Genomic DNA, 25,680 nt, shown 5'->3' with positions numbered 1-25,680 from the left:
GGGGTTGGGGAAGGACAGCAAGCTGGGCGGGGCGAAGGTGGGGGGGGTAGGGGGTTGGGGAAGGACAGCGAGCTGGGCGGGGGTGGAGGTGGGGGGGTTAGGGGGTTGGGGAAGGACAGCGAGCTGGGCGGGGGTGGAGGTGGGGGGGTTAGGGGGTTGGGGAAGGACAGCGAGCTGGGCGGGGCGAAGGTGGGGGGGGGTAGGGGGTTGGGGAAGGACAGCGAGCTGGGCGGGGCGAAGGTGGGGGGTTGTAGGGGGTTGGGGAAGGACAGCGAGCTGGGCGGGGCGAAGGTGGGGGTGTTAGGGGGTTGGGGAAGGACAGCGAGCTGGGCGGGGCGAAGGTGGGGGGTTGTAGGGGGTTGGGGAAGGACAGCGAGCTGGGCGGGGCAAAGGTGGGGGGGGGTAGGGGGTTGGGGAAGGACAGCGAGCTGGGCGGGGGTGGAGGTGGGGGGGTTAGGGGGTTGGGGAAGGACAGCGAGCTGGGCGGGGCGAAGGTGAGGGGGGTTAGAGGGTTGGGGAAGGACAGCGAACTGGGCGGGGGTGGAGGTGGGTGGGATAGGGGGTTGGGGAAGGACAGCGAGCTGGGCGGGGCGAATGTGGGGGGGTTAGGGGGTTGGGAAAGGACAGCGAGCTGGGTGGGGGCAGAGGTGGGGGGGTTAGGGGGTTGGGGAAGGACAGCGAGCTGGGCAGGGGCGGAGGTGGGGGGGGTTAGGGGGTTGGGGAAGGACAGCGAGCTGGGCGGGGCGAAGGTGGGGGGGGGTAGGGGGTTGGGGAAGGACAGCGAGCTTGGCGGGGCGAAGGTGGGGAGTTGTAGGGGGGTTGGGGAAGGACAGCGAGCTGGGCGGGGGCGGAGGTGGGGGGGTTAGGGGGTTGGGGAAGGACAGCGAGCTGGGCGGGGCGAAGGTGGGGGGGGTTAGAGGGCTGGGGAAGGACAGCGTGCTGGGCGGGGGTGGAGGTGGGGGGGATAGGGGGTTGGGGAAGGACAGCGAGCTGGGCGGGGCGAAGGTGGGGGGGGTTAGAGGGCTGGGGAAGGACAGCGTGCTGGGCGGGGGTGGAGGTGGGGGGGTTAGGGGGTTGGGGAAGGACAGCGAGCTGGGCGGGGCGAAGGTGGGGGGGGTTAGAGGGCTGGGGAAGGACAGCGTGCTGGGCGGGGGCGGAGGTGGGGGGGATAGGGGGTTGGGGAAGGACAGCGAGCTGGGCGGGGCGAATGTGGGGGGGTTAGGGGGTTGGGGAAGGACAGCGAGCTGGGCGGGGGCGGAGGTGGGGGGGGTTAGGGGGTTGGGGAAGGACAGCGAGCTGGGCGGGGCGAAGGTGGGGGGGTTAGGGGGTTGGGGAAGGACAGCGAGCTGGGCGGGGCGAAGGTGGGGGGGTTAGGGGGTTTGGTAAGGACAGCGAGCTGGGCGGGGGCGGAGGTGGGGGGGGGTTAGGGGGTTGGGGAAGGACAGCGAGCTGGGCGGGGCGAAGGTGGGGGGGTTAGGGGGTTGGGGAAGGACAGCGAGCTGGGCGGGGCGAAGGTGGGGAGTTGTAGGGGGTTAGGGAAGGACAGCGAGCTGGGCGGGGGCGGAGGTGGGGGGGGTTAGGGGGTTGGGGAAGGACAGCGAGCTGGGCGGGGCGAAGGTGGGGGGGTTAGGGGGTTGGGGAAGGACAGCGAGCTGGGCGGGGCAAAGGTGGGGTTTGTAGGGGGGTTGGGGAAGGACAGCGAGCTGGGCGGGGCGAAGGTGGGGGGGTTAGGGGGTTGGGGAAGGACAGCGAGCTGGGCGGGGCGAAGGTGGGGTTTGTAGGGGGTTAGGGAAGGACAGCGAGCTGGGCGGGGCGAAGGTGGGGGGGTTGGGGGGTTGGGGAAGGACAGCGAGCTGGGCGGGGCAAAGGTGGGGTTTGTAGGGGGGTTGGGGAAGGACAGCGAGCTGGGCGGGGGCGGAGGTGGGGGGGTTAGGGAAGGACAGCGAGCTGGGCGGGGGCGGAGGTGGGGGGGTTAGGGAAGGACAGCGAGCTGGGCGGGGCGAAGGTGGGGGGGGTAGGGGGGTTGGGGAAGGACAGCGAGCTGGGCGGGGCGGAGGTGGGGGGGTTGGGGAAGGACAGCGAGCTGGGCGGGGCAAAGGTGGGGTTTGTAGGGGGGTTGGGGAAGGACAGCGAGCTGGGCGGGGGTGGAGGTTGGGGGGCAGGGGGTGGGGAAGGCAAGGGATCGCACTCGACCCTCTTCTGGCCTGGATCGTGCGGTTGTCAGAATTGGCTGCTGGCTCCAGGACTGCGAGCGATTTACACAGTTCTATGTTAAAATCGCCATGGGATCCGAATGAGATCGGCAATAGTCATGAGGCCCCTGCCTGAAAGCGGTGGGCAGCATCGTCTCCTCCCGCAAACCCAGCACCAACCCACACTGGGTAGTGTCAGGTCCCCATTTTTAACCCTCACACGCAGTGTTCCCGCCAGCAGGTAGTGTTAGAACATAAAAAATAGGAGCAGGAGTAGGCCATTTGGCCCCTCGAGCCTGCTCTGCCACTTAATAAGATCATGGACTCAGCTCCACTGTATCGGGGCTTGCCACTGTTTTCCACTTTGATGGTGCCCTACATGTTAAAAACCTTCGCTGATCCAACAAAATGTAGGTTGTGGGTCTGCACCTGTAACTCTTGACATAGTCTGGTCTCAGCCAGATCAGTGGTGTTTGCTTCATGGGTTTTTTGCTTAAGAATTCATAGCTACATATTGCTATTAAGAATTAATTGGTTTAATAGCAAAAGGTTTAACAATCACACTACATATTACCAGTTCATGCACTGAGCTCACAACCACCTGCCTCATCGTGGATCCCTGAACCCAACTGGCTGGGGTTTTATTGAGTCTTGTGCACATAACGCGACTGGCTAAGCCACTCCCAACTCAACAGCTCTACAACTATTTTTGTAAAACTTTTAAATCAAGTGCCACTTTCTTAAGGGCATAGTCAACAGGTCTACAACTATTTTAGTTGAGACCGTCAATCAAATGTCCCCCTTTTAGAGGGTGCACTAAAACCGACAAATATACAAATTAAATTTTGGCCATCAACTTAAAATTTGGTTGCCGGGGGTGATGATGCACTTCAGTCCCTCCGATGCCGTAACAACTCTACAACTCTTTTGATTGGAGAAAAGTAAACAATTAAATCAAGTGCCCCCTGATCTGGGGGACACTCTAAACACTTATCAAGGCTAAAGCCTACTGCACCTGGTGGTGTCCCATCCAAGTACTAACCAAGCCTGAACCTGCTTAACTGTTGAGATCAGGCATTTTCAGATTAGTGTGGCCAGAGGTCTACAACTCTATTGGGGGGAACAAAACAAACATTAGATCAAGTGCCCCCCGATCTGGGGGACACTGCAATAACTCTACAACTCTTTTGGCGGGGGGAACAAAATAAGCGTTAGATCAAGTGCCCCCCCGATCTGGGGGACACTCCAGACACTTAACTGCCCCCTTTTATTTAATAAATGTTTTTTTTGGGGTTTTTTTGTGGGTTGTTTTGTGATTTTTTTGGGGGGGCATTAAAACCATATATTTTACAAGTGCCCCCTATAAAAGGGGAGGGGGACACTAAAACCGGCAGTTAAAACAAATTAAACTTTAAAACATATAAAATCAAATTAAAATTTGGTTGCCGGGGGTAACGATGCACTCCAGTCCCTCCGGTGCCCACCTCTCGCAGAAGGCCGCGAGCGTACCGGTGGACACCGCGTGCTCCATCTCCAAGGACACCCTGGCCCGGATGTACGCGCGGAAGAGAGGCAGGCAGTCGGGCTGAACGACCCCCTCGACCGCCCGCTGCCTGGACCGGCTGATGGCCCCCTTGGCCGTACCCAAGAGCAGTCCTACGAGGAGGCCCTCGCACCTACCCACTCCCCTCCGCACAGGATGCCCAAAGATCAGGAGTGTGGGACTGAAGTGCAACCAGAAATTGAGGAGCAGCCCCTTTAAATAATGAAACAGGGGCTGCAACCTCGCACACTCCATAAAAACATGGAACACGGACTCTTCCAGACCGCAGAAATTGCAGGCGGCCTGGGAGCCCGTGAACTGGCTCAAAAATTTGTTGCACGGGACTGCTCCGTGCACCACCTTCCAGGCCAAGCAACAACAACTCTACAACTCTTTTGGAGTAAACAATAAACATTAAATCTTAATCATTAAATCGTGCCCCCCGATCTGGGGGACCTTCAGAAAATGCAAGTGTCCACTTTGCCGGGCCGTTTCTCCCGCTCAAGCGGGAAACCCTCAACCGCAGGCCCGGTAAGGCGGCCAAATCCGACCTCATCGGACTTCCAGAAACCGGGATTTTTGACTCTCCTGGCCAAGGCTGGCCTCAAGCTGGCCCTCAACCTGCAGCCCGGTGTTGCCGCTCACACTCGCTCTCTCTCTCTCTCTCTTTCTCTTCAACGGCTTCTGGTGAATGATGAATCCAGCCTGGCACTTAGTTTTCACCAGCCAGTCCTGACCTGCCCCCTGAACTCGAGCTGGTCGGCCGATTTCCTGACTCCTTTCGGGGCTTAATCGGGTCGCGCGACTGGGGCGATGCCCCGGCCTCTGCCAGGCCTCGGGCTGCCGCTTTTGAAGCCTGACCAAAAACCCGAAAAATGGACAAAAATGGAAAAAATTCTCGCCCAAAAAGGGTGAATAGTCGGTTGGGCGGCAGCCCTCGTCGGTCTCTGCAGACCTGGAGGCTCGAGACGTGACTTTGGAAAGCCCACCAAGTCTCGATCACCCATCTCCTACAACAACTCTACGAACCTGTGAGTAGGCGCAACATTACCAGCGGGAAGGTGGGATGTTATTGGTGGAGCAGTTAGAGGACCATGTCTGCCTGTCTCTGGGCTACTGGCGGGATGGGTGGAGCATCTCGGAGAGTTAAAGGAACCAACTTCACAAAAAAATGAGGATTGAGTTGATAAAGTTGAAAGCTGAACCCTGGAGCACAGCCGTTGCCCTTACCTCATGCAAATTGAGTTCTTTTACTTTCTCTTTCAGTATGACCTGCAAAATAAAGAGAAGCACAATGAATCACACTTGAGAAAACCCCCGGCATTTACAAAGCACCGCCATATCAATAAAACTCACAGATACTCCACTTTAAAATAAAACCTTGACAATTATTTATAACTACCAACTGTATCATACTGAATTATATTACATAGAATGCACGGTCTGGAAACAGGCCATTCGGCCCAGCTAATCTGCTGGTGATCGTACTCCACACCAGTCTCCTCCCATTCCATCTCCCCCTTTCAGCCTATCTTTCTGTTCCCTTTTCTCTCATGTACTTGTCCAGTTTCCTTTTGAAAGCATCGAAGCTATTTGCCTCAACCACGTCCTGGGGTAGCGCGTTCCACATTTTAACCACTCTCTGAGTAAAGACATGTTTATTCTTTTGGTACAGATTCCAGTATGTGGCACGATTCCTCTTCAATGGAACTTTTGTATATATAAACTAGTGTCTCTGCTAACTCCTTCCTAGTTTCCTTGACTAGGTGCATACCATCCAGACCTGCCGTTTTATCTTCTTTTAGTTTTGCTAGTTTGTCAATTATTTTCTCCCTTTCTATCCCAACTGTAATAGTGGGGTGTAAATTGCGGCCTCCCCTGGTGCGTACGATGTGCGCAGCGCTCGAAGAGACCCCGCAAGTTCCAGGTTTAGGTGCTTGCGCTTTGCATGCCTAAACCCGGCACTTGCGATCTGCCAAAACCAGGAGAAATGTGTTTCGCGGGCGGAGATATGGGCTATTTGCCCAACTCCTGCCCAGCGAATGTCCTTGAAACTCTTACGCCTGGCAAAAGCAAGCGTAAGGCCTGCTTTTACCAATGTAAAAGTTTTAAAAGATAGAAAAAATAAATTTTTTATTACTTAATTTTATATTAAAAACCCTGCCCATGAATAACACTATTAAAACATTTTTTTTAATTTCAAAAAAAAATTTTTTTTTTTAGAAAACATTGAATTGAATTTAATTTCTATTACTTTTTAAAAAGTGAAGTGTTCTTTTTATTTATGTGTGCGTTTTTTGTTTTTACGGATATTCTCACTGATAGTAATAGGAGCTTGGAGCTCCCTTGACTATGAATGAGAATACTACGTTGTGATTGGTGATCCAGGCCCATCTGATCCCAGGAAGCGCATACGATCCTGGAAGATGTGGGCCTCCGCACTGGGCTGTGTATCTAGGCCTGGGACCCAAAGTGTTCGTTCCCCCGGGACCACCAGGTACATTCGTAAAAAAAAAAATTCGGTTGGATGCATCCGCCGGCCTCCACCCGCAATTTTTGGCCCAATATTCTTTTTAAGCTCAGCTTCCGGTGAAATGTCTGTTTCATTATCTGCTCGAGTAAAAACTGAGGCGAAGTAGTTATTCAATACTTCAGCCATTTCTCTGTCATTACCTGTGAGATTATGTTGCTCATCCTTTGGTGGCTCGATAACCCACTTTAATTTCCCTTTTGTTTTTTATGTGACTGAGGAATACTTTATTTCTTTTTATATTCCTCGGTCAATTGATTTTGCAATTTCTCTTTGCCTTCCGCATATTTTTTTTTAAAATTTCTCTCCTAAGTTCTTTATATTCAATTTTGTTCTCTCTCCTTCAGCATCTAAGTACTTCTTATATGGCTTTTTCTTTTGATTCAGTTTTCCCTTTAGTCTTTATTCATCTACATTCCCCCATAATTAGGGTGCTTGTTTTTGGCTTTTAGTGAGTACATTTTTCTCGAACTCTATTGATTGCCCGTTTAAAGATTTCCCACTGTTTTTCTGTCTCTTTGTTTTTCAAAATTATCTCCCATCTTATATCTGGTACCCCTACATTTCCCATTCAGGAAGTTGACTTTCTGTTCTCATGGTTTTTGATCACATTTTTTTGCATTGACATTGGGAATGTCCATGCAATCATCTGTGATTTACACAACGGGAGATCAATTCTGTGGTCAGGCCAGGTGCAGTTGCAGGTTGCCGCCACTATGTGGTGTTGTAGTTTCATTGCATCCTCTGACACAATGAGCAATGCCACGGGAGATTCACTAAATAATACCCACGTCGGACCACGCTATACCAAGCCAGCACTTCACATCCCAGTGCCAGACACTGCCATAGCGACTTGAGGCCCCGCAGTATTATCAAAAAACGCTTGGTTCTCTCAAAGGAAAATGGCGAAATGAAGAGCAGGAGGGCACAGCTGCTAAATTCAACATTGTTCAATTCAGTGCATAATTAACAATCACAGCAGTTTTTAATCCGGCCAAAATACAACTGACTGGAAGGAGGAATTTAATAGTTTGTTCTTCACACTAAAGCACTGGTTGGATTCCAAGAAGCTGGTATCTGGTGATAAGTCTTTCACAGATGGATAGAACTCCAGTGTTACAGAGGTATGAATTGTGAAGCCTATCCTTGACATCTCCTTGTAAAAATACCACGCTAAAATTCCTGCTTCAATAATCAATAACAGGAACAATATAAGCCGCTGACTTAACACCCTTCGGTCAGGCTGGGCTTTTGACTGGAATAGAATAAGCCACACTGCTAATTACGACTAGATCAGCCTGAGAGCATAACTTCATTTTTGTGCATTTTGTGCCCATCAAGGGGATTTCAGTTCTTGGCAATCAAACAGTTTGGAGGTGAAATTGCCCCTTTCATAGCTCTGTTAGCGCCTCCGGGGGATTCAGCAATGGCGTTTTCACCCGGGGGAGGGGAGCGCTATCGTCTCCCAGGAAATTACCCTGGAGGTTTGGACGGCTCTGTCCCGGTAGTGCTGCGCAATGCGATTAGCGCCCCGGTCAGGCGCGCAACTAGCAATGACGTCATCGGCAAGCGCGCCGACCCCTCACTGCTCCGTGCCAACCCCTTTCTGCCCCGCGGGGGAAATTATCCTGGGGGCCAAGAGGCTGGTGTGCTTCGTGACAACGCCAGCTTCGTGACATCCATTGCTGGGTTGTCCCTTAAAGGGGAAGCCTTTAGGGCCTTGGGCCGCCATCTTTGTTTGTCGGTCCACTCTTAGGTCGGCGCGACAATGGCGGCCCAAGCATCGACCAGGCCGCCATCGAGCAGCCCGGCACTCTGTGTTAAGTGCCGGGCTACTGGCCCGGTCGAACGCATCCCTAGTGCTCCAGTGGCAGCCACCAAAGAGCCATGCAGAGTGTGCAGTGGCTGTCCCCTTTAATTGAAGGAGAACGGCATTGTAGCACTTCAGATATAGCGCGGCAAGATATAGAATAAAGCTCCCTTTACTCTCTCAAGCACCGCACCTCAAGCTCAGGAGAACATTCCCCATTGTGTGTTGATTGCCATCATTCACACGTTGTCCTGTTGATTCGGATTGCTAATTCAATCCCGAATTAGGGGACGTTTCACGGGGCCAAGAGGAGCGTGCATCCATGCGCCATAAAACCGGTCTAGGCCACTGTTGCTCTGGCCCTCCCTCCAGGCACCAGAACCGCCCCCCCCCCCCCCCCCCCCATCCCCACAGCCTCACCAGGGGCAAGCCAGCTGGGCTCCTGATTTCTGCAGCGGCCTGGAGCCGCCTGCACACTTGATCTCTGCCTTAAGCCAGCCAAGTCGCCGCTAATGAGGCCCGGAACTCAAGGTGGACCAGGCCTGTTGGGATTATCGTGCTGCTGGCTGCTGTATTTCACTGGCCAGCTTCCTGCTATGCTCAGGTTGGAAATTCTACCCCAATATCAAACCAAAAGGGCTGACATAAATGCAAGGAACTGGCGAGTAGTGACAAGTGATGCTCCCCAGGGATCTGTTGTGGGGCCTCAGCTCTTAGACATACATATTATCATCATCATAGGCAGTCCCTCGAAATGAGGATGACTTGCTTCCACGCCGAAAAGGGATGCGTTCACAGGTGTTTCAATGAAATATCTAATATTCCAGGTCCCGAACTACATATTGAAGGGTGGAAGAAGCCTGTGCTTGGGTTTTTTTAACACGGGGTGGCCGTTGCACACCAGCCACCACACGGGCTTGACAGAGCTAGGTCTTGGTCCAGTGGCAAGGATTACCCAAGACGACTGGAGGCCAGCTCTGCTGCACGGACCTAGTGCACACACAATTGCATTGTGGCCTGGCCCGTGCTGCCCCTGGGCCCTCGCCTCTTCTGGGCCCTGAACTCTCGCCTCTCCTGGGCCCCGATCACATCCCTCTATGAACTCTTGCCGCTCCTTCGCCCTGACCTCGCCACTCCTGCTGTACCTGCCTGCACTGCAGTCAGCCATCGCCCTCCACATTAATGACTTAGATGAAGGAATAGAGAGCTGTGTGCAAATGACACCAAGTTAAGAGGCACAGTAAGTTGTGTAGATGGGTGCAGGAAGTTACGACGGGACAGACAGTGAGCAAAACTATGGCTGATGGGAGTTCAATTATGAGGACAGGTTGCATAAACTTGATTTGCATTCCATTGAGCTTAAAATGTTGAGGGGGTGATCTAAGTTGTTTATAGACGATAAAGGGGCTTGGTAAGGTAGACACAGAGAAACGACATCCTCTGTTGGGGGGATCCAGAACAAAGGGACATAATCTTAAAATTAGAGCTTGGCCAGTTCAGAGTGAAATCAGGAAGCATTCTTTCATACAAAGAGTTGTGGAAATCTGGAATTCCGTCCCCAAAGAGGTTGTAGAAGCTGAGTCAACTGACATCCTCATGGTGGAGGTCAATAGATTTTGTTCGGTAAGGCAGGAAAATAGAGTTGAGGTAAAGATCAGCCACAATCTGATTGAAATGAGGAACAGGCTCGAGGGGCTGAATGGCCTACTTGTCTTCTAACATTCTAATGAGAGACTACCTGTCTCCCTTCATTGGGCGTAGAGTAATGCATGTCATGATGACTCTTGAATGACTGGAGAACATTCATGCTGATGGTGAAGCTATGGGAGGGGGTGGAACTGGAGTCTTTCCATGTTTTGACTGCGATAGATAGAGAGAAGCAAATGTTGTAAACATATATGTGTAATGAATACGATGTACTGCTTTGCACATTTAGATCTTGCATGATGTGCGCATTTGAAAGAGTGCCTTTGGGGAATTGGATGTTGTAACAGGTAACGTTGTCCTTCACCTCTGGGGCCAGGATTCGAATCCAGCTCAGACTGTGAGGGTGAAGATGTTTTCTTTTTGCGACCTGCATCAATCCAGATCCTACAGGGCACAAAGCTGTTCCAAATGTGACACTCATTAGAAATCTGACTCAGAGGCTGGTGTGGGTAAATGGAAATGGTGCAATGCCGGGGGGTTCAGAGGTTGGACAGTGTGAAGGGTGCTTTTACTCGGCACTTAAATACACTATACTGTGTCAGCCGCGGCTTAGTGGGTAGCACCCTCGCCTCTGAGTCCGAAGGTCGTGGGTCTCCAGGGACCTGAGCACAAAAACCTAGGCTGACACTCCAGTGCAGTGCTGAGAGAGTGCTGCGCTGTTGGAGGTGCTGTCTTTTGAATGAGATGTTAAACCGAGGACCCGTCTGCTTCTCAGATGGATGTAAAAGATCCCGTGGTACTATTTTGAAGAACAGCAGGGACGTTATGCCCGGTGTCCTGGCCAATATTTATCCCTCAATCAACATCACTAAAACAGATTAGCTGGTCATTATACATTGCTGTTTGTGGGAGCTTTCTGTGCGCAAATTGGCTGCCACGTTTCCTACAGTTCAACGATGACTACATTTCAAAAAGTACTTCATTGGTTGCGAAGGACTTTGGGATGTCCGGTGGTCGTGAAAGGCGCTCTATAAATGCAAGTCTTCCTTTCTTCTTTCTTTCCTATAGCTGAGCTGGAAGTCCTTAATGCTGATCACGTGGTACCTGAAATGTTAAGTGTTCTATTGCTCAGCACTCGCTTTTCTTATCTTGATGAACATAAAATTCACACAAAAGAAAGGGTTGCCATTTTAATGAATGGATGTCAGCAGATTCGGAACTTCGTTACCTTGCCTGTTTCATTTAGTGCAGATTTGGGGCTTACCTGTTTGTATGCATACAGCTCCTTGTGCGCTTGATGCCGTAACCTGCATTGGGAAGAAAGAGAGAGAAGTTGGGTCATTCCTACAACTGCCATGTTGCATTTCTGTAATAGTACAACCCATTCTCCAATCATCATCATAGGCAGATCCTCGAAGCGAGGATGACTTACTTCTGCGCCAAAAAAAGGGACGAGTTCACAGGTGTTTCAATGAAGGACCTAATATTCCAGGTCCTGAACTAGATCCTGAAGAGTGAACGATGCCTGTGCGTGGATTTTTTTTACCGTGGGGTGGCCGTTGCACACCAGCCACCACACGGGCTTGACAAGAATTAGGTCTTGGTCCAGTGGCAAGGATTAACTAAGACGACTGAAGACCAGCTCTGCTGCACGGACCTAGTGCGCACACATATCACAGTGTGGGCTGGCCCGTGCTGCCCCTGGGCCTCGCCTCGTCTGGGCCCCGAATTCACGCCTCTCCTGGGCCCCGATCACATCCGATGAGGTTATAAGAACATAAGAAATAGGAGCAGGAATAGGCCACCTGCCCCTCGAGTCTGCTCCGCCATTTAATAAGATCATGGCTGATCTGATCATGGACTCAGCTCCACTTCCCCACCTGCTCCCCATAACCCCTTATCCCCTTATTGTTTAAGAAACTGTCTAGTTCGGTCTTAAATTTATTCAATGTCTCAGCTTCCACAGCTCGCTGAGGCAGCGAATTCCACAGATTAACAACTCTCTGAGAGAAGAAATTCCTCCTCATCTCTGTTTTAAATGGGCAGCCCCTTATTCTAAGATCATGCCCTCTAGTTCTAGTCTCCCCCATCAGTGGAAACATCCTCTCTGCATCCACCCTGTCAAGCCCCCTCACAATCTTATACGCTTCGATAAGATCACCTCTCATTCTTCTGAATTCCAATGAGTAGAGGCCCAACCTACTCAACCTTTCCTCATAAGTCAAACCCCTTAGCTCCGAAATCTATCTCGTGAACCTTCTCTGAACTGCCTCCAAAGCAAGTATATCCTTTTGTAAATATGGAAACCAAAACTGCACGCAGTATTCCAGGTGTGGCCCCACCAATACCCTGTATAACTGCAGCAAGACTTCCCTGCTTTTATACTCCATCCCCTTTGCAATAAAGGCCAAGATACTACTGGCCTTCCTGATCACTTGCTGTACTAACCTTTTGTGTTTGTGTTTGTGCCCCGTGAGGGTCCATGTCCTGTTCTCACACCAGCTTTGCTCAGTTTGTTCAAAAATCACAGCGTCCTACATGGGTGCGGGGGGGCGGGAGGGTAATTTTAACTTTGGGTGATAGTTTAAAATGATCACAGCTGTGGCATTTAGCACATGCATGCAATTACTGACAGGCAGCCGTGATGTATTCGGGCAAATGTGTTAATCTCAAGGGTGGGACTGCAATCTCTTCAACCAGCCCGCTGTCAGTTCCCTGGCACGGCACAGGCAGTGCCCATCATTACTATCCAATCACAGTTGCTGCTCCCTTTGTGCTGCAGCCCAGCTGTTTTAGTGTCAGTGAACGAACAGTTCGCTGGCTGGTCTCGGACAGCAGTGGCGATCTTGTCCTCCTGCTGAAACTCTTGGGCGAGGGCAAGCGACAGCTATCCCCTCGCCGGCCACATCGTGTCGAGATCTGCCTCAAGCCTGGATCACAATCCCGCGCTCTGCCGCTGAATACAGGGCAACATGGAAGCTGGGAGCGAGTCCTGAGGTTGAGCAGGTTCAGATAATGTTAGAACTGACATTGGCCTCCCTTTCCTCAGTGCCTCTATTCACAGCACGATTGAATTCAGGGATTATGTTTGCCCGATTGCACAGATCGGACTCATCAGACTTCATATCATGTCATGGATGGGAAATGAAAAAATGCAATTCTTTTCCGCCTTTAGTAACGATTCATTCAAAATGGGAAATATCATTGTAAACACTGTTCAACAATGACAATACTAACAATGCCAAAGGGGGCATAGATTTAAAGTAATTGGGGGGAGATTAGAGGGGCCTTGAGGGTGGTGGGGGTCTGGAACTCACTGCCTGAAAGGGTGGTAGTGGCAGAAACTCTCACCACATTTAAAAAGTACTTGGATGTGCACTTAAAGTGCCGTAACCTACAGGGCTATGGATCTAGAGCTGGAAGGTGGGATTAGGCTGGATAGCTCTCGGTTGGCCGTCGCAGACACGATGGGCAAAAATGGCCTCCTTCCGTGCTGTAAATTTCTATGATTCTATGAGTAAAATGACAAAATGAAAGTCAGCTGTTTCCTTTTAATACAGGCTGACGGCAGACTATTTTACCATGGGGGCGGCTGTGGGAGGAGGCACCATAATCGAGTCTGATCGTGCCCTCACCCAACATCACTTTTCACCGGAGGATAGAAATCAGGACCAGCAACCCTCACTGATTTTTCACCTTCTGCTCCAGAAGCACTGCTATTGCTACTCTAGCTGAGTTCAGTTCATCCAACATGGACTGGTGCTCCCTTCTTGGTCTGGATGCCTTTCTTCCACACTGGGCTCTGCTTTTACCCTCCAAGCCACCAGGCTAAGCTCAAAGTCCATTTCGATTCAATGGTACACTGTTGTTCTGAATTACCTGTCTATTTTACCAGACATGTAACAACAATTGCACAAGGCTTCTTCGGCAGCACCTCCCAAACCCGTGACCTCTACCACCGAGGAGGACAAGGGCAGCAGGCGCATGTGAACACCACCGCCTCATGTTGCCCTCCAAGTCACACACCAGCCTGACTTGGAAATATATTGCCGTTCCTTCATCGTCACCGGGTCAAAATCCTGGTACTCCCTTCCCTAACAGCACGGCGGGAGTAACAAAAACAACAACAACCCGGATTTATATAGCGCCTTTAACGTTATAAAATATCCCAAAGCACTTCGCAGGAGTGTTTTAAGACAAAACAAATAAATTTGACACCGAGTCATATAAGAAGAAATTACGGCAGAAAGTTTGGTCAAAGAGGTAGGTTTTAAGGAGTGTCTTAAAGGAGGAGAGAGAGGTAAAGGTGCGGAGAGGTTTAGGGTGGGAGCTCCAGAGCTTAGGGCCCAGGCAGCTGAATGCACGGCCTCCAATGGTTGCACGATTATAATCAGGGATGCTCAAGAGGCCAGAATTCACCACACAGACTGCAGCGGTTCAAAGCGACGGCTCACCACCACCTTCTCAAGGGCAATTAGCAATGGCCAATAAATGCTGGCCTTGCCAGCGAAGCCCACATCCCGAGAATGAATTAAAGAAACAAGAACATGGGCAATGATGTGATGCCTCACCAGTCTACTGCTAAAAGAAATTGTATCTCAAAACATTTACTTTGCAAGATTGTAGGATATGTGTGCCAACTGCGACTGAATATGGTGCCTCAGAGAAAGATTTGTCGGACCAGGTTGTTTCATAGAAACATAGAAAATAGGTGCAGGAGTAGGCTATTCGGCCCTTCGAGCCTGCACCACCATTCAATATGATCATGGCTGATCATACAACTTCAGTACCTCATTCCTGCTTTCTCTCCATACCCCTTGATCCCTTTAGCCATAAGGGCACATCTAACTCCCTTTTGAATATATCTAACAAACTGGCCTCAACAACTTTCTGTGGTAGAGAATTCCACAGGTTCACAATTGTCTGAGTGAAGAAGTTTCTCCTCATCTCGGTCCTAAATGGCTTACCCCTTATCCTTAAACTGTGACCCCTGGTTCTGGACTTCCCCAACATCGGGAACATTCCTCCTGCATCTAACCTGTCCAATCCTGTCAGAATTTTATATGTTTCCATGAGATCCCCTCTCATTCTTTGAAATTCCAGTGAATATAAGCCTAGTCGATCCAGTCTTTCTTCATATGTCAGTCCTGCCATCCCGGGAATCAGTCTGGTGAACGTTCGCTGCACTCCTTCAAAAGCAAGAATGTCCTTCCTCAGATTAGGAGACCAAAACTGTACGCAATATTCATGGTGTGGCTTCACCAAGGCCCTGTACAAATGCAGTAAGACCGATGTTAGGGAAGTCCAGAACCAGGGGACACAGACTAAGGATAAGGGGTAAGCCATTTAGGACTGAGATGAGAAGAAACTTCTTCACTCAGAGATTTGTTAACCTGTGGAATTCCCTACCGCAGAGAGTTGTTGATGCCAGTTCATTGGATATATTCAAGAGAGAGTTAGATATGGCTCTTACGGTTAAGGAGATCAAGGGGTATGGAGAGAAAGCAGGAAAGGGGGACTGAAGGAATGATCAGCTATGATCTTATTGAATGGCGGTGCAGGCTCGAAGGGCCAAATGGCCTACTCCTGCATCTATTTTTCTATGTTTTCTATGTTTTCTTTCTTTCTGTCATGTATTTGCCCACTCACCTAACCTGTCCAATCACCCTGCAGCCTCTTAGCATCCTCCTCACAGCTCACACTGCCACCCAGCTTAGTGTCATCTGCAAACTTGGAGATATAACATTCATTTCCTTTGTCTAAATCATTAATGTATGTTGTAAATAGCTGGGGTCCCAGCACTGAACCTTGCGGTACCCCACTAGTCACTGCCTGCCATTCTGAAAAGGATCCGTTTATTCCTAATCTTTGCTTCCTGTCTGCCAACCAGTTCTCTATCCACTTCAATACATTGCCCCCAATACCATGTGCTTTAATTTTGCATACTAATCTTTTGTGTGGGACCTTGTCAAAAGCCTTTTGAAAGTCCACATCTACTGGTTCTTCCTTATCCACTCTACTAGTTGCATCCTCAAAAAACTCTAGAAGATTTGTCAAGCATGATTTCCCTTTCATAAATCCATGCTGACTTGATCCGATACTGTCACTGCTTTCCAAATGCGCTGCTATTACATCTTTAATAATTGATACCAACATTTACCCCACTACCGATGTCAGGCTAACTGGTCTATAATTCCCTGTTTTCTCTCTCCCTCCTTTTTTAAAAAGTGGGGTTACATTAGCTACCCTGCATTCCATTGGAACTGATCTAGAGTCAATAGAGTGTTGGAAAATGATCACCAATGCAGCCACTATTTCTCGGGCCACTTCCTTAAGTACTCTGGGATGCAGGCCATCAGGCCCTGGGGATTTATCAGCCTTCAATCCCATCAATTTCCCTAACACAATTTCCTCACTAATAAGGATTTCCTTCAGATCCTCCTTCTTGCTAGATCCTCAGTCCTCTAGTATTTCTGGAAGGTTATTTGTGTCTTCCTTAGTGAAGACAGAACCAAAGCATTTGTTTAATTGGTCTGCCATTTCTTTGTTTCCCATCATAAATTCACCTGATTCTGACTGCTAGGGACCTACATTTGTCTTCATTAATCTTTTTCTCTTCACATATCTATATATACTTTTGCAGTCAGTTTTTACGTTCCCTGCAAGCTTACTCTCATACTCTATTTTCCCTCTCCTAATTAAAACCTTTGTCCTCCTCTGCTGAATTCTAAATTTCTCCCAGTCCTCAGGTTTGCTGCTTCTTCTGGCCAATTTATATGCCTCTTCCTTGGATTTAACACTATCCCTAATTTCCCTTGTTAGCCACGATTGAGCCATCTTCCCCGTTTTATTTTTACGCCAGACAGAGATGTACAATTTTTGAAGTTCATCCATGTGATCTTTAAATGTCTTCCATTGCCTATCCACCGTCACCCCTTTAAGTGTCATTCGTCAGTCTCTCCTAGCCAATTCACGTCTCATACCATCGAAGTTACCTTTCTTTAAGTTCAGGACCCTAGTCTCTGAATTAACTGTGTCACTCTCCATCTTAATGAAGAATTGTACCAGATTATGGTCACTCTTCCCCAAGGGGCCTCGCACAACAAGATTGCTAATTAATCCTCTCTCATTACACAACACCAAGTCTAGGATGGCTAGTTGGTTCCTCGACATATTGGTCCAGAAAACCATCCCTTATACACTCCAGAAAATCCTCCTCCACCGTATTGCTACCAGTTTGGTTAGCCTAATCTATATGTAGATTAAAGTCACCCATGATAACTGCTGCACCTTTATTGCATGCACCCCTAATTTCCTGTTTGATACCCTCCCCAACCTCACTACTACTGTTTGGTGGTCTGTACACAACTCCCACTAGCGTTTTCTGCCCTTTGGTGTTCCACAGCTCTACCAATGCTGATTCACATCATCCAGGCTAATGTCCTTCCTTACTATTGTGTTAATCTCCCCTTTAACCAGCAACGCCACCCCACCTCCTTTTCCTTTCTGTCTATCCTTCCTGAATATTGAATGCCCCTGGATGTTGAGTTCCTAGCCTTGGTCACCCTGGAGCCATGTCTCCGTAATCCCAATTACATCATATCCGTTAACAGCTATCTGTACAGTTAATTCATCCACCTTATTACGAATGCTCCTCGCATTGAGACACAGAGCCTTCAGGCTTGTCTTTTTAACTTTTAGAATTATGTTGTTATGTTGCCCTTTTTGATTTTTGCCCTTGATTTCTCTGCCCTCCACTTTTCCTTATCACCTTTCTACCTTTTGTTTCTGCCCCCATTTTACTTCCCTCTGTCTCCCTACATTGGTTCCCATCCCCCTGCCATATAAGTTTAAGCCCTTCCCAACAGCACCGGAAAACACTCCCCCAGGACATCTGTTCTTGTCCTGCTCAGGTGCAGATTGTCCGCTTTGTACTGGTCCCACCTCCCCCAGAACCAGTTCCAATGTCCCAGGAATTTGAAACCCTCCCTCTTGCACCATTCCTCAAGCCACGTATTCATCTTAACTATCCTGCTATTTCTACTCTGACTAGCACGTGGCACTGGTAGCAATCCTGAGATTACTACCTTTGAGGTCCTACTTTTTAATTTAACTTCTAGCTCCCTAAACTCATATTGTAGGACCTCATCCTGTTTTTTTACCTATATCGTTGGTACCTATATGCACCACAACAACTCAGAAATCTAAGTGCCCAGAAACCTCAGCCTGAAAACGAACCACAGTGCCCCTTTAATACATAGAGCACTTGGCCAATATCTGCTACAATTACTGGCTACACGTACCCAACATCTCCCGCCCCCCCGTCCTCCCCCAGTCAAGGTGCAGGATGGCCACTAACCCAGAGTAAACAAACGTCTGATAATTCACTGCCAAAAATAGAGCCACCCTTTGGCATACTGGTAGCGTTCCCAACGCGGAGACAGAAGGTGCCCGGGTTCCTAATCCTGCTCCAGCCAGTCCTGGTGAGCGGAGGCTCTGAATTCTGGGTTCACATCGAGCGGGATACTCGGCCTGTTAGGTGTGGTGACCCCCCACCCCCTTCCCTTTCATCCTATGGGTTGTCAGGCCGATAGTCAGCCTGTGACTCCTTCCACTATGTCACACTACTCTCCCCATCTAATTTTCTCCCCCCATCTCTCTTCAATGTTTTGAGATGTGACTCGAAGGGTGTCGGTAATTTGCCCAGTGGCCGTCGTGATATTCGTCGGTGAAATGTATGCACTTGTTAGTCTGCTCACAGCTTTGTAGAGCTGTTGACCTCTTCCAATGTTTGAAGGGGCTGCTCCTCAATTTCTGGTTGCATTTCAGTCCCACATTTGGGCACCCTGTGCGGAGGGGAGCGGGCAGGTCAGAAGGCCTTCTCGTAGGACTGCTCCTGGGCATGGCCAAGGGCACCATCAGCCGGTCCAGGCAGCGCACGATTTAGGGGGTCATTCAGCCCGACTGCCTGCCTCTCTTCCGTGGTTACATCCGAGCCAGGATGTCCCTGGGGATGGAGCACGTGGTGTCCACTGGTACGCTCGCGGCCTTCTGCGAGAGGTGGGCGCCGGAGGGACTGGAGTGTATCATCACCCCCGGCAACCAAATTTTAATTTGATTTTATATGTTTTAAAGTTTAATTTGTTTACTGTGCTGGATTTTAATGTCCCCCTCCCCTTTTAGCCAGGGGGGCACTTGTATAATTTGTGGTTTTAGTGCCCAAAAAAACCACAAAAAACCCCCACAAAAAAAACCCCAAAAAACAAAAAAAAACACAAAAAAGGGCACTTGTTAATTGTTTGGAGTGTCCCTCCCTTTAATCAGGGGACACTTGATTTAATGTTTGTTTTGTTCTCAACAAAAGAGTTGTAGAGCTGTTGACCTATTCCAATATTTGAAGGGGCTGCTCCTCAAATTCTGGTTGCACTTCAGTCCCACACTCCTGATCTTTGGGCACCCTGTGTGGAGGGGAGCAGGCAGGTCGGAAGGCCTCCTTGTAGGACTGCTCCTGGGCCTGGCCAAGGGGGCCATCAGCCGGTCCAGGCAGCGGTCGGTCGAGGGGGTCGTTGAGCCCGACTGCCTGCCTCTTTTCCGCGGTTACATCCGAGCCAGGGTGTCCCTGGAGATGGAGCACGCGGTGACCAGCAGGACGTTCATGGCCTTCCGCGAGAGGTGGGCGTCGGAGGGACTGGAGTGCATATCACCCCCGGCAACCAAATTTTAATTTAAACCACTTAATGTCCAAAGTTTAATTTGTTTATTTGTTGGTTTAGTGTCTCTCTAATAAGGGGGCACTTGTATTAATGTTCAACTAAAAATAGTTGTAGAACTGCTGAGTCCAGTCACATGATGTTCACAAGACTCAATAAAACCCCAGTCAGTTGGGTCTAGGCCATCCACGATGAGGTATGCAGTTGTGAGCCTAGTGGATGAACTGGTAATGTGTAGTATGATTGTTAAACCTTTGTTAATAAACCAACGAGTTCTTAATAGCAATGTGTTGCTATGAATTCTTAAGCAAAGAACCCATGAAGCAAATACAGTACAGTAGGCCAGCTATTTTACCGCTTGGTCATCACAACCAAGCCTGATCCTGTCTCCTCACCCGATACCCACAGACCCAAACTACCCAGCACGAGTTATCGGTGGTAATCAGGAGTGGGCAGTTAGTTAGTTGATTCCTCCCTAGTTGGGCAGGAGTTAGTGTGAGGGGCAGGTGTGGAGATTCTGAAGGCAATTGGATTGCTCGCACTGATGACTCACACAACCTAATTAAAACAAACCTTCCTAGTGTCAAAGGTGGCATCAACAATCAGCGAATGATCTCTACAGAGCCACCAATTCCCGCCCCTCATCATCAGGGAAATATTCTGTTTCAAATTTCTAGTTACTGTGCAGATAAAACCATTGAAAATGAATGATCCTGGGAACTGACCATTGGCGATGTGCTGCGAGATGGTTATAGCTTAGAATTGTCCTTTACTGTGTTTATTGTTGGTGTGTTTGGTGCCGACTCTGGGAACGCTTCCAGTATTTTTATGCATTAGCAAACGGCAACTCTAGCAAGATGTTGTGACATAAATATTGAATTACTCTTCTCTGTGGTGTCATTCCTGGAAATAGTTCACAGTACTTACAGGTAATCTGGATCTAGTTACTGTGTATTAGGGTCAGAATCATCATTGGATGACTTTAAAACCATTCCTACTTGGTCAATTCAATTAGGGTGTACCCCGCAACACCAATCTTTTCTTCTCCTTGGGAGCGCTAGTGTGGGAGGTGCCATCTGCTGGATGAGATGTAAAAGGTTTCACGGTACTATTAGAAGAAGGGGAGTTCGCCTGGTGTCCTGGCCAAAACTTATCCTTCAATCGACATCACTTTAAAATAAATTGCAACATTGCTGTTTGTGGGAGCTTGCTGTGCGCACATTGGCTGCCGTGTTTCCCTACATTACAACACTTCAAAAATACTTCATTGGCTGTGAAGTACTTTGGGACATCGTGAGATTATGAAAATGCTACATAGATGCAAGGTATCCCTTTAATACATTGTTAGAATCGTGACGTAACTGGTAATCCCGGGAAGTTAACAAAATGCTTTGCTTTAAGAATTACAGTGCGTTGTTATTCTGAACAGGTGATGACTTCAAAATCCATTCTAACCCTTTTCATAAAGACAAGTATTTTAAAGAAGAGAAAAAGACCCGGTGATCCACCCCTCTTTGATAAATACACCCGCCCACGCAGGTTCTTACCAAGTCCTTCAACCGATTCTTTCTGCAGAAAGAAATTAAGAAAAGAACTGGCATTGATATCGTACCTTGTCGCAGCTTACGGATGTCCCATAGCATTTCATAACCAATTCATTACTTTTGAAGTAAAGTCAGTTTTGTTTTGTAGGCAAATGCAGCAGCCAGTTTGTGCACAGTAAGGCCCTACAAACAGCAAATGAGGTGAATGATAAGTGGATTTGTTCTGGTGTTGCTGATAGGCCGAGGAGTGTTGGCCAGGACACTTGGAGACTGCTCCGCTCCTTGAACAGTGCGCTACTTGATCTTTTATGGCCACCTGAACCAGTGTAATATGGCCTTAGCGTGATGTTTCATTGAAACCAGTACCTCTGACAATGGTGCCACTTAGAAACATCGAAAATAGGTGCAGGAGTAGGCTATTCGGCCCTTCGAGCCTGCACCACCATTCAATATGATCATGGCTGATCATGCAACTTCAGTACCCCATTCCTGCTTTCTCTCCATACCCCTTGATCCCTTTAGCCGTAAGGGTCACATCTAACTCCCTTTTGAATATATCTAACAAACTGGCCTCAACAACTTTCTCTGATAGAGAATTCCACAGGTTCACAATTCTCTGAGTGAAGAAGTTTCTCCTCATCTCGGTCCTAAATGGCTTGCCCCTTATCCTTAGACTGCGACCCCTGGTTCTGGACTTCCCCAACATCGGGAACATTCTTCCTGCATCCAACCTGTCCAATCCCGTCAGAATTTTATATGTTTCTATGAGATCCCCTCTCATTCTTCTACATTCCAGGGAACATAAGCCTAATCGTTCAAGTCTTTCTTCATATGTCAGTCCCGCCATCCCAGGAATCAGTCTGGTGAACCTTCGCTGCACTCCCTCAAAAGCAAGAATATCCTTCCTCAGATTAGATGTTTATGTGTTTAAATCTTGGAGTTGGACTTGAACTCATAGCCTCCCGAGAGGCGAGAGTACTCCCACTGAGTCAAGCTTACACTAAGGACCACTAACTGCCCATTGATCCCAGTCTAGAGGGAGGATCACCGTTCCAGGAGGCTTCCAGCCAATCACACATCCCCCCAACAAACTACCATGTTGGCTGCAAAGCAAGGTTGGTAAAACGAGCAACTCTGAAAACTCGGTTGCTACACGACCCCGTCAGTGACCTCAGCCGTAGTTCAAGGTGCAGAAGATGTTCTATCTGATGAGCTGTGATCTTTTACGTGCAAGTGTGGCACTGGGGTCACAAATCTCCTTACCGTGAAGGACATTAGTGAATGAGTTGAGGTTTCATGGTTGCTTTTTGTTGGCTACTGTCAAAGATTTACTGAATGACACAGGATTTACAGCATAGAAACAGGCCATTCGATCCAAACGGTGTATGCCGGTGCTTTTATGCACTATACGAGCCTCTCCCCGCCCTACTTCATCGAACCGTAGCATCACATCCTTCCACTCCTTTCTCCCTCGTGCACTTATCCAGCTGCCCCTTAAATGCATCCAATTTGAATCTCTCAGTGTGCTGGAGTGGGATTTGAACTTACAAACTCAAGGGTTGCTAGTCCAGTGCCATAACCATTGACTGCACCACCATACCTGCTCCCAATGCCACTGGTTATGGATGAGTAGCACCGTGCCAGGATACCAGGCTGATAATTTTCAAAGCTTTAACCGGACCGGGACTGTTTATCCTTTATCCAGCACAGGAAGCTGCATTGCACAAACTGCAATAAAACGGCTTTCCAGCTGACGTTACTCAGTGAGCAACATGAGAAGCGGTCAAGGCCACGATAGCTAGGATGGTGTGCGGGGGTGGGCCGGTTATTTTGACTGACACCGACAAGCTGTAATGTGTTTTTCAAACTGCGGCTCGAACTATAACATCAGCTGTGTAATCCGAGACTGTCATTTAAATCAAGGCCTCGGAGTAAAATGTGTCAAAGCAGGGAGGGCGTCAGAAGGCAAGTGAATGTCATATTTACTGGATTACATGGAAGTTTGCAGCACAGAAACAGGCCATTAGGCCCAACAGGCCAATGCTTCACACGAGCCTCCTCCCACCCCCCGTCATCTAACCCCATCGCCATATCCTTCTATTCCTTTCTCCCTTACGTGTTTATCTAACTCCCCCTATAAATGCATCCAAGGTATTTGCCTCAACTACTCCATGTGGTGGCAAGTTTCATATTCTCGCCACTCTCCGAGGAATGACGTTTCTGCTGAATTTCTTATTGGATTTATTGCTGACTATCTTGTAGTTATGGCCCCTAGTTTTAGACTCCCTCACAAGTGGAACCATCTTCTCTACGTCTACCCTATCAGACCCTTCCATAATCTTAAAGAGCTCTATCAGCTCACCCCCTCAGCCCTCTCTTTTCTAGAGAAAAAGATCCCCAGCCTGTTCAGTCTTTCTTGATAGTTCTAACCTCGGTTCTGTTTGTGGGCTGACACTCAGTGCTCAGTACTCACCGTGGTCCCGAACTACATTTACAGATATCTGATATGGCTACTGTTCAGTGCCGATCACGGTCCAGTACCGCATTTACACTAATATTTGGCAAAGCTGATTCGAGCCGATGTATACGGGGCAAATAATAGAAAATCTGCCAAAGACTTCCCAATGTTGGGGAAGTCCAGAACCAGGGGTTACAGTTTAAGGATAAGGGGTATGCCATTTTGGACCGAGATGAGGAGAAACTTCTTCACCCAGAGAGTGGTGAACCTGTGGAATTCTCTACCATAGAAAGTTGTTGAGGCCAATTCACTAAATATATTCAAAAAGGAGTTAGATGTAGTCCTTACTACTAGGGGGGGGGGGGAATCAAGGGGTATGGCGAGAAAGCAGGAATGGGGTACTGAAGTTGCATGTTCAGCCATGAACTCATTGAATGGCGGTGCAGGCTCGAAGGGCCGAATGGCCTACTCCTGCACCTATTTTCTATGTTTCTATGCCTACATTTGTATTACCAGTGACAAGATTGAAAGTCGTTTTATTTTTTTTAATGATTTTTGGTAGTATTGTAAGAATATATTCCAACAGCGACTACACTCCAAAAAGTATCTCATTGGCTGCAAAGCGCTTTAAGACATTCGGTGGTCGTGAAAGAACACAAGAACATAAGAAATAGGAGCAGGAGTAGGCCAAACGGACCCTAGAACCTGCTCTGCCATTTAATACGATCATGGCTGATCTGATCATGGACTCAGCTCCACTTCCCCGCCCGCTCCCCATAACCCCTTATTCCCTTATCGGTTAAGAAACTGTCTATCTCTGTCTTAAATTTATTAAATGTCCCAGCTTCCACAGCTCTCTGACGCAGCGAATTCCACAGATTTGCAAACCTCTGAGAGAAGAAATTCCTCCACATCTCAGTTTTAAATGGGCTATATAAATCAAAGTCTTTTTTTAAATAGGTTATGAGGGTGTTTCGAGGGTCCAGGCTCGAAAGAGTTAAATGACTCCACGCTTTTGCGAGAACAGCAGTTCTGCTTTTGGACTCGCAGGCTAACTGAGGGCAGGTGCAGCATAACTAATGGTCACAGGCATTTTGTTATTGCTAGAAGGGTGGGAGAACAGTTTGATACTTGAAGAAGTCTACATCGTTATCTCTTAACTCTCCTCTCTGACTGTGTGGGTGCGTACCAACAACGCTTTGTTATTTGTTGAAATATAATCCCCTTTCAAAAGAAAAGAAAGACTTGCATTTATATAGCCCCTTTCATGACCATCAGACCTCTCAAAGCGCTTTACAGCCAATGAAGTATTTTTGGAGTTTAGTCATTGTTGTCATGTAGGAAATGCAGCAGCCAATTTGCGTACAAGCAAGCTCCCACAAAAAGTAATGTGATCATAACCAGATAATCTGTTTTTTTTTTTGTTAATATTGGCCAGGACACTGGGGATAACTCCCCTGATCTTCTTCGAAATAGTGCCATGGGATCTTTTACGTCCATTCGAGAGAGCAGACGGGGCCTCGGTTTAAAGTCTCATCCAAAAGGCGGCACCTCCGACAGTGCAGCACTCTCTCAGCACTGCACTGGAGTGTCAGCCTAGATTTTTATTGTGTGCAAGTCCCTGGAGTGGGACTTGAACCCACAACCTTCTGACTCAGAGGTGAGTGTATTAATATTCAATATTAAGTTTGCTAGATTGCAGTTTAATATTAAGTTTGCTAGTCTACAGTTATATTACTTCAGTTTTATTTCTCCTCTGTTAGAATTAGGGTGCATTATCAACTGTAGGAACAGGAAAAGCTTGTGCTAAGATTAAAAGACAGATAAGGGCGGCTGTTCAGATCCAGCTGGCTTCTGGAGAATCCAATTTAAATTAATAGACAGAATATCAGTCCAGCTCCGATGTGGTGGCACAATTCTACCCACCTGATTTTCCTCTCTGTGCTCCACCTAGGAAATCATATATCAATCACCTGCCGCTGAAGCCCTCATCTATGCCTTTGTTACCCCTAGACTTGACTATTCCAACCCACTCCTGGCTGGCCTCCCACATTTTACCCTACGTAAACTAGAGGTGGTCCAAAACTCGGCAGCCCGTGTCCTAACCCGCACCAAGTCCCGCTCACCCACCACCCCTGTGCTCGCTGACCTACATTGGCTTGCGGTTAAGCAACGCCTCGATTTCAAAATTCTCATCCTGGTTTTCAAGTCCCTCCGTGACCTCACCCCTCCCTATCTCTGTAATC

At 48.6% G+C, this 25,680-nt stretch overlaps 1 protein-coding gene across 5 annotated transcripts in view; it reads right to left on the bottom strand.

Moving 5' to 3' along the window:
* Window positions 1-25,680, bottom strand: part of rnf24 (ring finger protein 24) — a 173,515-nt gene that overhangs the window by 63,672 nt on the left and 84,163 nt on the right. For 4 of the 5 annotated variants that reach the window (XM_070866823.1, XM_070866826.1, XM_070866825.1 and 1 more), the window contains exons 3-4: window positions 10,987-11,029; window positions 4,966-5,007 (exon numbers count right to left, since the gene is read on the bottom strand). In XM_070866823.1, the coding sequence (XP_070722924.1) occupies window positions 4,966-5,007; window positions 10,987-11,029 (85 nt within the window). The remainder of the gene's footprint in view (window positions 1-4,965; window positions 5,008-10,986; window positions 11,030-25,680) is intronic. The other variant, XM_070866827.1, reaches the window with a different exon arrangement.

The sequence above is a fragment of the Pristiophorus japonicus genome, chromosome 2 (assembly GCF_044704955.1).
Source record: "Pristiophorus japonicus isolate sPriJap1 chromosome 2, sPriJap1.hap1, whole genome shotgun sequence".
In the NCBI taxonomy this organism is placed as follows: Eukaryota; Metazoa; Chordata; class Chondrichthyes; family Pristiophoridae; genus Pristiophorus; species Pristiophorus japonicus.
Note: the sequence above shows the minus strand (reverse complement) of the source record. Positions and strands in the feature narration are given on the sequence as shown.